The sequence below is a fragment of the Calypte anna genome, chromosome Z, assembly GCF_003957555.1.
Source record: "Calypte anna isolate BGI_N300 chromosome Z, bCalAnn1_v1.p, whole genome shotgun sequence".
NCBI lineage: Eukaryota > Metazoa > Chordata > Aves > Apodiformes > Trochilidae > Calypte > Calypte anna.
The window spans coordinates 46,209,473-46,225,189 of record NC_044274.1 but is presented as its reverse complement, the minus strand read 5'-3'; the positions used below and the strand labels follow the sequence as shown (position 1 = coordinate 46,225,189).

General features: G+C 41.4%; 1 protein-coding gene across 1 annotated transcript; it reads left to right on the top strand.

Moving 5' to 3' along the window:
• The first annotated feature begins 656 nt into the window (after window positions 1-656).
• Window positions 657-13,806, top strand: LOC103530645 (monocarboxylate transporter 13-like). Its single transcript, XM_008496224.2, is given in 6 exon segments — window positions 657-756; window positions 4,975-5,269; window positions 8,927-9,070; window positions 10,205-10,231; window positions 10,234-10,995; window positions 13,160-13,806. Coding segments are annotated over 5 exon segments (1,359 nt in total). The 5' UTR covers window positions 657-756; window positions 4,975-5,067; the 3' UTR covers window positions 13,384-13,806.
• Window positions 13,807-15,717: the final 1,911 nt, after the last annotated feature.

Below are 15,717 nucleotides of genomic sequence, written 5' to 3'. Positions count from 1 at the left end.
AAATCCATCTGGATTGTGGTTTGTCTCCATCTGGTTTCCAGCTCTATGTAAGAAATGTGTTCTTGTTCAAAACAGTCAGTGCCATATGCACATCCCTCTGGACAATACAGCTTAGTGTCATCCATCTGTGCACACAGAATTACCATGCAGTGCATTTTTTTCACAGAAGGTAACACAGGCCTACAGAGTTATGAGAGAAAATAAGACTGTGAAAGGAACAGACCTACCTGTAGCCAGCACCTGCCCAACTGCTCGCAGAGCTGCAAATGAATTTTTTATTTGAACAAACATTACAAGCAGTAACTGCCCCAGAATACCAGACATTTTGAGGCTAGCTGACATGTCTAAACTTTATGGTCAGCTCAGCATTCAAGTTCTACAGAAACTGTGGGCAGTAGTCCAAGTCTAGTACAAGTACAGTGCAGACACATTATGCACTTTGCCTTGTTTCTCTCATTCCCTCCACCTATCCCTGATTTTCTTTCCCTGACCTCAAGTCAGGACAGAACTTTTTTTGTTTTGTTTTGCTTTTCTTGGTGTAGGTGGAGCCGAATGACTTTTGGGGAAGGGAGGAGGGGATTCTTATAAAATCTGACAGCTTACACATCCTGAATGAGACCAGTTGGTTTGTTCAGATAGACTGCATACAGGGAGCAATGGGTAAGATTACCTGGTGGTTTGCAGCACAACCTTGAGAACTTACATACAACTGAAAAGTGAAGGAAGCCTGGGACAAGGCTGGGATACCTGAAAAAGGTAATTTCTTCATGCTATACTTTATTTCGGCTACTTTGAACTGGATGCCCAGAGCATTCAGCACCTCTTTTCCATCCTGACATGTTTTGTCAGGAAATTATGTTATAGATCATATTCATTATGCTTGCTCTTACTTAAGGGGTATTAATGAAAGAAAGGATCATTTATTAAGAGGTCCTCTTGAATTTGTGTCTGAAGACTACTCTATTGTAGTTGAAGCTGTGCTGGCATGAGAGAATCAGCAGACCTGATGTGAGCATTAGATGAAGAGCAGAGGTGTGACAAATACAGTAAGCAACTGTTCCCTGGCTGTGTGGTTTTAAAGGCACATGGTGAAGCAAGTTTCAGCATAAGTTGAAATTTACTTTTGCATTTCTTTCCATCTTTCTTCTAATACAACTGTTAAAACAATATGATAAATTAATCTGTTGTTGATTCATTAAAAACCTACTTTGTATTTTGATATAGTTGATTTTGCTAAACAATTCCAATTTCAAGGTAGTCTAATTGGTGGTCCTGTCCTAATGTCAGCCTTTTGTAAAAGTAGTTTTGCCTTTGTGTACATCAAGTGTCTTTTTATTTATTTGTTTGTTTGCTCAGGTTTTTTGTTTGTTTTTTTGCTTATTGGTAAATCCAAATCCAAGGTGAAGTACTGTGCTTGTACTAGAAACCAAACCCTCAGAAGCAAGCCATATGTCTTCATGTAAGCATAAAAACACTTAATGTTTTCCTTTTTTATCTTCTTGGGGAACCTATTCCTTTAAAGTGGTGGTTATCACCAGCTCACAGGGAGTTCACCCAGCTTTATTTGGGGAGATTTGTATACAAGTTACATGAAAACAAGAAGGCTAGGTTTCATGGCAACAACAGCCTTTTCTTGAACCCACCAACAAGTTCTTACGCAGTGTGCAGCAAAAGTATGAAACTCACTTGCTCTTCTGTATGAAGAAAATTACAACATGGAACACAAGATAACCAAGTAGTGTAAGTATTGGTCTTCGTGAGTTTACATGGCACTCCAAAATGCAAGCAGTCAGACAAGCTTTATATAATTTATTGTTGTCTGATAAACCTTCCAAATTATTGACATGAATAAAAGCAAAACTACCTTGAATAACTTGTAGAACATGAACAGAGGAACACCCCAAGTGCCACAGAAAATGCCTCTGTAGCTATCCAGCTGCAAAGATAAAGGCTGCACATTTGCCTGCATGTTCTTTATGGCAACTTCTGACATAAGGGGAATGATACTACTTGCAGAGCTGTCTGCTCTTGCTGATGCACACACCAAGCACAGGTGACAGCATTGTGGCTTTCCTGATTGAAGCCCCTGTTTCACAGGACACCCATTACAGCTGCCCTGAGAAAGCTTGGAGGTAGGAGGCAGCAAGATATTAGGGAGAATGCTAATGCTTCCAGGCATGGCGTTGCATTCTTTTAGGGCTCTCATGTATGACCAAGTACAGCAGGAAAGGCAGAAGGGCAAGAAGAAGAAAGTGAAGACTTTAAAACCTTAACTATTTACCATTACTCAATAGCTAAGAGCAAAAGAGATCTTGAGTGCTTTTTTCCAGCTTAGTTTTTTCTCAGTTGTGTGTCTGTAGTAAACTTTCACTTGCAAGTGAGGGAGAGATGAAAGCAGAACATGGTGTCAGAAACATGTCCACCCATTGCCACATCTCCACTTTCTTCTACTCTGGACAGACACTCCAGCAATTCTTTACAGTATATACCTTCATTGCTTTCAAATCTGTAGGGCTCCTCATAGATAACTACCTCATTAATTAAACATACAGCTGAATATTTCATTTCATACAGCTGTAGTTTCATTTCGGAATTGCATTTAACACTGGGATCATTAAAAGGAATGGGAGGATGAATTCTCAGCTGTGGCATGCAAGATGTATTTGTGGTCAGGAAAAAGTCTGTTCATTTAAGTCTTGTGAGCAGCAGGGCCTGATTTATATTCCTCCTAGGGCAGAGTTTGCCTAATGAAGGTGAAGGGTGCTGGGTGGTGTCAAGAAGTAGTAGATGTTATCATGTCTGTTTTAGCCTGGATGCTGCCAGTTAAGTGGCAAGATTTCTGCTATCTGTCTTGCAGCAGAAATCATATTGCCTTGCCCAGGCATGTCCATGCAGAGTGCAGTAATATCCTGCTGCCTGGGCAGGCTCATTTAGCCCAAGTGTTTCATCGTTGTTTATGTTCTTCAGTACCTCAAAAAAAATGATGACCATGCCATCATGGGTACAGCTTGATCTAGTTTCTGCATTTTCTTACAGTATCTGAGCACTAATACAATTATTACATTTTCAGCTTCTGGAAAGTCTCAGTAGCATTTGACAACTGAGAAAATAGAGACACAGCCAAATCAAACAAATTGCTCAAGGTCACCTAAAAATTGTGGGAATAAAAACCATATTACTTCATACAAACTTCACCCACAAGACATTCCTTCCTCTCTTGTGGCTGAGATTTGAGATTTTCAGGATGTTGTCTGAGACTGTGTGCAACCAATAAATCTGTCTAGCTATGTCTGTCATGCAAATGTGTCCAGTGCCACAATTCAGTCTGAAGTTTGAGCCAGACACAAGGCAGCAGAATGATTTTGCTTCTGACCCCTACAGGCCTCTGACATCTTCTTTCCTTAACCTGCTGCAGTGTTTAATCCCTTCCAAGACCATGTACTTCAGTGGGACTAGTGTCTGCTGCTTTGTACTGGATGGCTTCTGGTGTTATGAATTCCCTTAACTCTCATCTTTCCCAGCTGCAGACGGGGAAGATATATATTAGTTCACCTTTAGCTATCTTTAGCTCGCAATCTCCCTTTTAGAAAAAAAACTGCTTCCTGTTCCATATCTTTTTTGATCTCCCACATTTTGGACAGCATATCTCATTGGAATTTAGTGTCCATGAAGAAACAAGACAAAAGTTGGGATGTTTCTGTCTCTCAGCCAGAACCTATGTCCTCCAGGCTCTGGAGGACAAACTTACTCCAAGTTTGTCACAAAACTTCTTGCAGTGCTGGAGCCATGAATGTTTACAGATGCGCAAATGTTGAAGACAATAAAATTCTTACTCACTTTTCCTTGAAAATTATTCACATTATAAAAAAGGTAACACTGGTTCAGGCCAAAAGCAAGTGTTTAAAATTAACAATTGACTAAGCATAAAGTGATAATTCTTATTTTCTGACTACTAGCATCTTGAAGACTTCCTGAGCCAGGATAATTTTTAAATGTTTTGCAATCCTCAGCAGTTTTGAGCAGCACAGGTTTATTTATTATGTCCATGTAACATGTCAGTATCCACAGTATCGTGTGGTAGAGTGTTCCAAAGTTTCACAGTGTACAGGTTGTGTTCAAACTTCCAGTACCATATCTAATACTGGTTCCCTAATAATACACTCATCAGAGACCAGAGTAACACCCAGTTGCATGCTGAATACCATGCTTGAAGTTACACATATCCTATTTTAAATATCACTATGGTATTTGCCAAGTGGAAGTTAAACCTTCATTTGCAAGGCTGCAGTTTCAGAAAAGGAAATTCCACTGGGTACAGACATCCAGATAAGTGAAGTAGCTTCCATGTATTTCCGTTTATGTGATTATCCAGGGGACTTAGAAACTGTCAGATTCCCTGCCCCTTTAAAGTTAGGAATCTTTTTTTCTACCTCTTATTCAGTTAGACTGGTGGTACCATTCCTAGGAGAACCTTGGAAATGTAATTGTACTTTTTCCATGTGCACAATTCTGATGTGAGGCTGATGGAGACAAACAGCTGCCTTGATGGCTTTGAAGTTCATGAAGTCTATTTTAGTGTGCAGATAACATTAGAAAGTATGGTATCCTAGTAGACATTTAACATTCTGGTTGTTACCTATAATGTATTGATTTAAAAAGTGGATGGAATAAAGTTCTTAAAGTTAATAAAATGGGTAGGAAATGTTTATGTCTTTGTCATCTCTTTTCCTATCATCTTCTCTCCTATTTTCATATCTGCATGCTTCCTTTTTCTGCCCTCTTTTCCTTTCTTAACTTTTAAACTTTCTTTGTTTTATTTTCTACAGTCTTCTGTCTCCTGGGGCATTTTTTCCCAGTGGTTCAATCAAACCACTAAAATAGGTATTGTATTTTCACTTGGTGATTACTACTGTAAGCCATTCCTAGAATCTTACAATTAATTTCTTTCACAGTGGGCCTTCTACTAATTTACAGAGCTGTTAAAAATTCTCCACCAACGCTACCACTCCAGCGAAAAAGCCAAAAACCAAAACAAAAAACTGAGAGAGGATCTGAGGATTTGAAAAGATGCAGGCCAAAGCCAGGAGTCCACCAGATGGTGGCTATGGATGGGTTGTGGTAGTCTCAGCCTTCATAGTGATGGGACTCACTGCAGCTGTCCTCAAGACTTTTGGTCTGTTCTTTGTTGAAATCCAGCAGCACTTCAATGAACTCGCAAGCACCACTTCCTGGATCACGTCAGTAACAATTGCCATCTTTCATCTGGGAGGTAGGTGGAAATGCTCTTCTAGCACTTTATTTTGATGTCTTAATTACTCGAGAAATTTTGAAAAGCTTTCTTAAAAAAACCCACAAAATTAAAACCTGTAAGGACTTCCTTCTTCTGCCTCTACAGAAAACTGGCATTTGCTTCCTGCTGTAGAATTCATGCAGGCCTCAGACACGGAATGATTTAATGAGGACTCTGTATACACACAGGAATTTGATTGCCTAAAATAACTTCATGTTCCTAGGCTCATGTCTGGTTTTCCAACAGGCTTTAAATCATACTCATTGGAAATAATCCTAAGAACTGCAGAGCTTTTTGGATCGAGCTCCTAAACAAGTTTGTGCAAGTTCACTGGTTCCCCAGTGACTTTCATTTTTTCAAAGTACTGTAGCACATAAAGATTGTGACCCTGCCTGGCAGATAAGCCATGTGCTACCAGAACAGTTATCCTCAGTCCTGTTTTTCCCCTACTTCTCCTTTTGTCTTCAGCAAAAGCCCCCTACCTTCCATGCATTGTCAGTTCTGTCTCTTCTTTTTATCCCTTAGAATGATTTAAAGTCAGTTACCCAACAGAAAACAAGTTTAAAAAAGTAAAGAAAATCCACTCACTCAAAGAGAGAGCATAAGGAAGGCAAGACCATCCAAGCAGAGGGTGAGGAAAGGGGGTGAACTATCCCAGTCAAAGGCAATGAGCTACAGGATCAGATCAAATACCACATCTCACCAAACAAATGAGGGAAAAATATCACACATAGTGCATTGGACTCTTAAATTAGTTGCTTACAGAGTCCTTTGTGCCCTTGTAAACTAGATAATCCTTCACCATTTTGATGAGAATCCTTAACATGTGCAGGCAAGAAATGCACAGAATTTGTGATGTCTGCTCTACATATTCTTATACAGCTAGATAGATGCAATAGATAAGCACCCTTGCATAAGAAATGCTATCATAATTTTGTTTGTGAAGACACTTAATTGCATAAATACTATATAATTATATGCATCCTACTCAGTTCACACCTATCACTATTACTGCTTTCAACTGCAGTACTTCCAAAGAGCAACTTCTGTTTCTTTGAAAAATGTATTCAGAAGAACAAGACAGTAATTCAAAGTAAAAAGTAAGATGATAAAGCAAGTCATGGGTTAAAAGATTTTATCAGTTCGATGAGCTGCTATTCTTGGTACTTGATTTGCAGTATTAGACCCTGATTCATTCTGACAGAAGTAATTGAAAAATCATTGAAAAACCTGCTTTCTACCTACTTCATGGACAACAGAAGTGAATAAGTGGAATCTATAATATTTTTTTACCAATTAGACTCATCACTGGCCTATTGTGATATCAGTATCATTCAGGCATAATGAACATATTGAGGAAAAAAAAGCCAGCATAAGCAGATAAAAGAACAGAGACCTGTGGGGTTTGGTTTTTGGTTGTTGTTGTGTTGTTTCTTTTTTAATTGATATATTTTTACTTTATGTAGAAATGAATCAACAACAGGTCAGAATAAATAATAATGTCTAGTCTAAGCCTGCAAAGCAGTATTTGCTTAGCCAAGTGTGAAGCTGACCTACTTCAAAGAAGGCATCTGCAATTTTCAGCAGAATTGTTTTTCATCCTTTGAAATTCTGTGAAAATAACCCTCCTTCAGTGAATACAGCTTAATGGCCAAATGTTCCAAACCCCTTCTGAATAGCAGTTCATAATGTTTTAAGTCCCTAGGCAGTTTTTGTTATCTTCTCCTGCCTTTGCTTCATTTATGGGGATCAGAAGACTTTATGCTGAAGATCCTCTGAGCCTCCAGTTCTTGGGGCATCTTTCCTGGCCTGGCTTAATCTTGCTTAATATATTAATTGTATAGAAGGAGAGCATGTGCTTCCACTTTTGGGGTTTGCACCTGCAACAGGCTCTTCAATTTACCACAGCAAAGATTCTTCCAATCACACACAGATGCTTTCTTTTGGTACTGATGTACAGCTCCTATCACATCTTTGCAGGTGGGGTAATCATCCATTTTCATTGTTTCTGTATTTTCTCTCTATTGATCTTTATCATTTCAAAGTCTAGACCCTACCTGTCTTCTCCACTTCCAGATCTGTGGTTAGCTTCTTTCTCCCTCCAGTGACTCCATGTTAAATTTCTGCCCATTTCTACTCCTCATTCTCTATTTTTTAAAAAAATTTTTTGGTAGTATTTCTACCTGAGCAGCAGAACTTCTTCTCATACTTACACACTTCCACAGAACTCTCTTATTGTCTTGAGTCTACAGTTCTCTTGCTTCTTAAATTTTTTTTTCATTTAAAAAAAAAATAATTATTTTATGTATATGGTTCTCCAACTGCATATGCTTTTATCCTGTCCCATCCCTCCCACTATATCTTACAGAATTCCAGTATAATTTTCACAATCTTTTCAAATCACTGCATTCGTGCTGTAAATGCTGATGAGACATTTGGGGGTTGTATAATTTCTGGCAGTTGCCTGCTCCTGGTGCAATTTACATCCTGCAGGTTTTGCAGACATTAATATCTCTTTGCCAGGTTAATTTCACTATTATTGACCTAGCTACCAAATTCTCTTTTGTCTTACTTTACTTGGCACAGACTAACATACTACAACCTGCCCCTACAGACTACTATAAATCCTTTGCTGATTTCCCTTCTTTCACTCCATCCCCACTTATTTCAGTTTATGAGGAGGGTTCGTTTTATCCCTGAACTCAAGTTCCCAGAATGTCAATAAATAGTAGGGAACTGTCTCCCTGTTTGCACTGGGAAAACCCACCGAGAACTGGTGGTGCTAGGTGTTACTTGGGAACCCTCTAGTGGCTGTGGTTGTTTTAAAAGAATCTTGGAGTTTGAAACGATCCCCATAAAACACAATGTTTTTCCATGACAGGCTTGGCCTTGATCTTAATTCTGTGATGCTGATGGAAAAACAGCCAGATAGTCTAACTGATCCTTAGTTAAGCAAAATATTCCTACATCCTCAGGTGTTTCCAGACAGTGATTGTTTTTTCCAATTACTGCCCCATGTCAGGTCGGTACCAATTGTGTTACAAGTTCCAGCACTCTAGTGAGAGAAACCGTACCATTGAAATAAAAATTTAAGAAATTAACTTTTAGTTTCCTGGAAAAATATTATCTTAAAGTAAACCTCAACTTTTGGTCCTTTATAAAACACTTGCAATTCCATAAATAGATGAATTTGCAAAAGATTGAGATTAGTTTTCTCCAAAAATTTTTCATACCAGCCATATCAATAATACATTCTCAATAATACAATTCTTATAGATTAACCTAGAGATTCTGTGTCTGGTATTTCACTTCTTTCTAAGGTGCCGCACAAATTCCCACCACGTCATTAGTTTATCTTTACATGAAACTCAGCAGAACTGTTCTGCAAGCAAGGCACTGCAATGCTCTTTTCCTTTAAAAACCCCACGGATTTCGAACATATTTTAAAATCTGTAACTCAGGGGACAGTAATTTCCCTATCATCAGGGATCCCATTTTAAAATCTCAGTGGAGACACACATTGTAAGGATATTTCTCCTCCAAATGCTGTATTTCATTGTGTGGTCCTGTTGACCGTCCTAATGTTCCTAAATTATTTATCTTTCTCCTATTTCTCCTATTTTGCTGGTGACACAGCCCCACTTGCCAGCTCACTGTGTGTACGATACACCCATAGGGCAGCTGTGATCATTGGAGGACTCCTCGCGTTTTCAGGAATGGCACTGGGATTTCTGGGACTCAACATGGTCTGGATGTATACAACGACTGGCTTCCTGCAGGGTATGACTTTATGGATTTCTTCCACCAGCAGCCAGAGCCCTTATTTGAGGGTGCTAATTGTAGGAGTTTTAAAATCTGGTTTCTATTTTGCTTTTCTGAGCAAGTATAACCAGCAACCCTCTCGAAAGGTCATTTCCCTCGCGTCCCACTCTGGAAGTAAGAATTTGTGCTAGAAACCTGCAACAGCAAAGAAGGTGAATGATTAGATGCTAGTATTTTCCACCTGCAAATCATATGCAACCAGAAAATTAAAAGTGGTTTTGGTTTTACTCAGAGCCAAAATCTCTGTGAATGTTTAAATACCCCAGAGTACCAAATTACAAGGATATTCAGATTTCAAATTTTGTACTTTATCTCAAATAATCTTTTGTTTTGAACACAGGCCCAGATTTTCAGTTCATTCCAATTCTTTCCTTTACCCTAGGTGAAAACAGGCCAGAAACTTGTTCCCATCAGCTAGCAGATTTTTCTGAAATTGGAAGAAAAGCTGGCAGGGAGTAAAATAATTCATTCCTAGTTCCATGCTGGACGCCTGAGAAAATGTCTGGAATTTGAGCCCTTTGGCAGCAGTGGGCTGCCAAATAATTTCTAGGGAGCTATTCGAATCACTGTAAAGTAGATCAGGTTTGAAGACTGATCAAAACAGTTGGGCAAGAAAACGAAGCACAAATAGAGGGTAATACACCAGATTCCTTCATGTTCCCCCTCACCTTCTACCCTGAACACAGCTCAGCTTGATCTCACAATCCTATCTAGTACTAGATGGACATGGACAACATGAACACTTTGAGGTCTGTCTAGTTTCAACCACATGGCCATGTGAGTTCTCACTCAGTGCCAAACCAACTTTTTTTTTTTTTTCCTCTTAATTTTTTTCCCCCCACAGTGGGAATATAATTGTGTATACTCCATATTCCTGCTTCTTTTCTTGAACATGCAACTTATTAAACACAGGACACAAATACACTCTTCCACATAGTACAGCTGATCTCATGCTTCTGGTGGGAACAAAGATGTTTTTCTTTCATCAGTTCTCAGCTTTGCAAAAGTAGAAGCAGTGCCTGCTTTAATTTCCCCCTTCACTAGATATCTCAATAGTGTCTAATTGGTGCTACTTGTATTGGTGTTTTTCAGGACTTGGGATTTCCTTTTCATGGACACCAGCCATTATTTCTCCAAGAAAAGAGCTTTGGCCAATGCTATTGCCAGTGCTGGAGAATGTGCCTTTGCATTCACGTTTGGGCCATTTTTCCAGTGGTTGATCAGTCAGTATGGATGGAAAGGTGCCCTCCTGATCATTGGTGGAATCCAGCTGAATATTTGTGCCTGCGGAGTGCTGATGCGACCTCTGGCAAGCAGCTGCCTCCTTGAGGAAAGCCACTCTGAAACTAAGAAACCACCTGGAAATGGTGCATCCAGGGCAGACAAAGAAGACAGGTCTCCTATCACACACAAAACCTTCAACTGGATGCTTGTGAGGCGACCGGAGTTTGTACTTTATGCAATTTTTGGCATATTGGCTGCTATGAGTTTTTTTGTCCCTCCATTATTTTTAGTTCCACTTAGCTACAGCCTGGGGATAGATGAATCATGGACTGCATCCTTGCTATCCCTTTTGGCTATGGTGGATTTTGCAGGCAGGCTGCTGTGTGGCTGGTATGCCAACCTCCACATCACCAAAACTGTTCATTTGTTGACAATGACAATCACACTCATCAGCACTTCCCTGCTGCTGTTGCCACTAGCTAGCAATTACCTGTCCTTGGCAATATTCACTGCCTTCTATGGATTCTTCTTTGGTACCACAGTTGCTGTTCACATTACAGTGCTGGCAGATGTTGTAGGCATGCCAGATTTTGACAGTGCTCTAGGGCTTTTCATGCTCATTCGAAGCACTGGAGGTTTTGTGGGGCCTTCTCTTGCTGGTAAGTTGCTCCTCTACTAAATACAGTTTACAAAAAGGAAGGGAGCAGTAACTCAAACTGAAAAAATCTGGACCTGGACCCAGATTTTCCCCTTTTTTTAGCTCAGGGAATCTGGACCAAGAAGTATAAAGAAACAAAGAGGCAGTTTAATTCCTTTCCAAAATACCTGGCTCCTACTCTTCCCTGTGGTTTTATAGATAGCTTGTCAACACGGAAGCAGGGAAGAATGGCAGGGCTGGCATGGGAGGGTTTCTGCTTCCTGAGTCCCACAGAGTCTCATTTGATGGGACTCCCACTGCCTTGCTATGAAAGGGTAATTTTGGGACAAGCAGCAGATCCATACTTTGAGAGAAGAAACTGAAATTTGAGAGTAGTGAAGTTGCATAGATGCTGGTATTGTTGTGGGGGTTTCTACAGAAGGTCAAATTGAACAGCTTGAAATATTGGGCTAATGTGAACCTCTAGGAAATGCTTGTAGAGATGCCTGCCATTTTCATACAGCATTTGAGCTAGGCAATATAAGAAATGAGGGAGGCAGCACATAAAACCTGCAGGAAGAGAAAGCCGACAATGAGACAGCACATGGATTTATGGGCTGGCTATGAGATAGAGTAATCATGGAAAAATTACACAACAAAGAAGCCGTATAATGGACGTACTTTACAAAGTGACATGGCAGAAGAATGATCAGTGTGACTTGTCAAATGTAGATCTGAGTCCTCCTTCAAAGACCACTGCTCATACACGGACTGCAGTGAATTTTGTGGTAATGACACCACTAATGGATTGCAAATGGGTGAGACTGAATAGTGGACCATTTTAATTCATTTTTGAAAAGATAGGAACCAGGAAGACGTATATACTTGGAGTCAGAACAGTGTCAAGCTCTGAATAAAATACAAAGATAATAACACATTTGTATAGTGGCTGGTCAATAGTACTGATTACCTGGGGATCATTGCGACCCATTTGTGTATGTATAGTAAGATAAAAAGAAGTTATGGAAGAGGAGGGAACCCTCAGTGTTTCTTAAACTCTCCTCTCCTACTTTAAGCTCTAAAAGATTTGGATTCAGAGTTCCTCTGCCTACCAGGACTGATGTTAGATCGGAATGAGGACTATGGAGGACACTAAATTTTTACAAACTCTCCTGTGGGAGACCAAGCAAGCAGCCTTCACCAGCATTCATGAACCTGCCATCAAACCCACAGAGCAGCTGGTACTACCACCTAGGCTGCTGCAGTGCTGCTACTGTACTACTGTTTTTTTCATTGTGGTACATGATGGCATTAGGCATTTTGGTTGCCTTACAGCTACCTAGAAAACAGGGCCTTTTCTTTTGTTAACATCTGTGACTCTTTGTAAAATGATGAATAGGAAAGCCACAGTTGCGGACAGCCCCTCCAACTGTGTCTCCAGCAGAGGCCTCTCCTCTCCTTTTTTCCACCCTCTTGTGCAGTACGGTTATGGTCCAGAGTACAGCAGATGATTACTACTACACCAGAGAACAGGGGATTACTCGTGTACAAACCTTCACAGACTGCACAATTTGGCTTTTTTTTTTTTTTTTCTTTCCCCATTACCTTAGTTACCTTACCTGCCCATAGTTCAGGATGGAAAGTGCTTCAAGATGTCTAGCACTTTGCTTTACTAGCAATTCACTGATGCAAAGTAAATGAAATATGAATTGTGCTTCAAATTTTAAAATGCTATAACAGGGTGATATTCCATGTGCTCATGATGTAGAAAACTGTGAGAAAGCTGCCTTTGTGAGAGGATGTGTTCACACTGCTGAGTAACTCACATTGTAGCAGCATTATAGTACATTAAGGGGGTCTACAGGAAAGCTGGGGTGTGACTTTTCACCAGAGAGGATACTGACAGGACAGGGGTAATGGCTTCCAACTTGAAGAGGGGACATTTAGGTTAGACACTAAGAAGAAATGCCTTCCTGTGAGAGTGGTGTTACACTGGAACAGGTTGCCCAAGGAAGTTGTGGCTGCCCCCTCCCTGGAAGTGTTCAAGGCCAGGCTGGTTGGGGCACTGAGCAGTCTGGTGTAGTGGAAGGTGTCCCTGCCCATGCAGAGGGGTTGGACCTTGATGATCTTTAAGGTCCTCTCCAGCCCTTGCTATTCTATGATTACTGTCATTTGTTTCTCTCCAGGTCTGCTTGTGGACATGGCTGGAGATTACAGAGCAGGCTTCTACATGGCAGGAGCTACTCTTGCCCTATCAGCTGGATTTTTAGTTACTCTAGATCAACTCCAACAGAGAAAAGAAAGAGGAAACCACACTAATACTAAAGAAAAGTCAATATTACCCTACCCTTCTCTTCATCTCCTGAAACTTCAAAACAGAAGGTATCAAGATCATGACATAGTAGTGTGACTACACTGGAGATCTTACAGAATTCCAGAACATATGGAGTATTTTATTTTCTCCAAACTCAGTATTAGTAGGATTTATTAAATGACGGAAGTTTTGGACAGAAATATTTGAAATTGAGTACAAAAGTCTTTCGTTCACACACAAACCACACCAGTACCAATTACCATATTATTTAATTGCTGAAGTAGCATTTTGACTATGCATATTTACAACACAGTCCCACAGGGCCATGATAAGCAAACTCAGAGAGTGATGCTCTAAATGAAATTACCGTGAGGTGTGCACACACCAGATAGAAATCCACCTCCCAGATAGAGTGCAGCCATCACTGCCAAATAAGAAGAGGCATCAGCTCACAGGTGTTTAGCCTGGAGAAGAAGTGTTCAGTATTTTCAGTTGTCTTGGGTTAGTGCAGTGGTGTTTTGGAAGCAGGGGGGAGGGGGGCATAGGGATGGCTCCTGAGAGAAGCTGCTGGAAGCTCCCCTGGTTCCAATCCCTGCCCCACCTCTGCCCAAGACCGAGCAGATATGGGAAGCTGGATGCACCTCTGCGAGTAACGTGTTCAAGAAAGGTAAAATGATACTGCAAAAACATAGGAGAAGGACCTGCAGAGCAGAGCAGAAGATTAAGTGAGAGAGCAATGCCAGAGAAAACACATCAAGGTCAGTGAAGAAGTGGGGAGAAAGGTGCTGAGCAGAGATTTCCCTGCAGCCCATGGTGAGATGTCAGCTGTGCCCTGCAGCCCATGGAGGAGCGCGGCGGAGCAGTCCCTGAGGAAGCACAGTGAAACATTCCTTGAAGAACCATGGCAGGGTAAATGTGGATTTGTAGCCCCTGAAGTGTCACAGGTGGGTAGATGTGAAGCAGCAGCCTGTGCAGGATCATGGAAAGGGGCAGACATGGATCTGCAGCCATGGAGGACCCCGTGCCAGAGGAGGTGACTGCTCCTGAAGCAGTCGTGACCCTGTGTGCAGCCCAGGCTGGAGCAGTCTGTGCCTGAGGGACTGCACCTGTGGGAGGGACTCATGTCGGAGGGGTTCCTAAAGGACTCTTCTGTGAGAGGGACCCAGTTTTGGAGCTGGGGAGAGTGTGAGGAGAACTCACCCTGAGGACGAAGGAGCGGCAGAAACACCGTGTGGGGAACTGACCCTAAACCCCCCCCTTGCCCCTCCCCTGTGCCCTGAGGGCGAGGCGGCAGGGAAGGGATCCGGGACTGGGAAGAAGGGAGGGGTGGGAGGGAAGGTATTAAGATCTGGTCATGTTTCTCTTTTTCCGTGTAGATTAAATTAGTTATTTCCTTCCCAAGTTGAGTTTTTCTGGTTTTGCCTGTTATATCATAACTGGGGAATGCAAACTTCCCTGTCCTTGCCTCAATTCATGAGCTTTCAGCTGGGTTTTCTCCTCCCTGTCCCACAGTGTTTGGTACCAGCTGGGCCTAAATCGGGACATCAGCAGACAGAATGTCAAAGCACAAGTGCATGAGTAGAGTTTTGAGAAAAAGGATGTACAGGCACTCTACAGAGGAGGGTTGGATAGGATAAATAAATAAATCTGATAAATGGGTAAAGTTACATGATTTATAAAATTCACTTGAGACAAATGCAGTCCTGAGTATCAGAAGTAAAAAGAGGAAAGATTGATGAATAATGGAGTTACAGTGTGCTTAAAACCTAGTAAGAATCCCAAATGCAACCCAGTATTAAAAATAGCAAATATGGTCCTCTGCCATAGAATCATAGAATCATAGAATCATAGAATCCTTGGGGTTGGAAGGGACCTCAAAAGATCATCTAGTCCAACCCCCCCTGCCAGAGCAGGGCCACCTAGAGTACATCGTGCAGGAATGTGTCCAGGCGGGTTTTGAATGTCTCCAGTGAAGGAGACTCCATGACCTCCCTGGGCAGCCTGTTCCAGGGCTCTGTCACCCTCACAGTAAAAAAATTTTTTCGAATATTCAACTTGAACCTCCTATGCTCCAATTTACACCCATTACCCCTTGTCCTATCACTGGTCACCACTGAGAAAAGCCTAACTCCATCTCCCTGACACTCACTCCTTACATATTTGAAAACATTGATGAGGTCACCCCTCAGTCTCCTTTTCTCCAGACTAAAGAGACCCAGCTCCCTCAGCCTTTCCTCATAAGGGAGATGTTCCACTCCCTTAATCATCTTAGTAGCTCTGCGCTGGACTCTTTCAAGCACTTCCCTGTCCTTCTTGAACTGAGGGGCCCAGAACTGGACACAATACTCCAGGTGCGGCCTCACCAATGCAGAATAGAGGGGGAGGAGAACCTCTCTTGACCTACTAACCACACCCTTTCTAATGCACCCC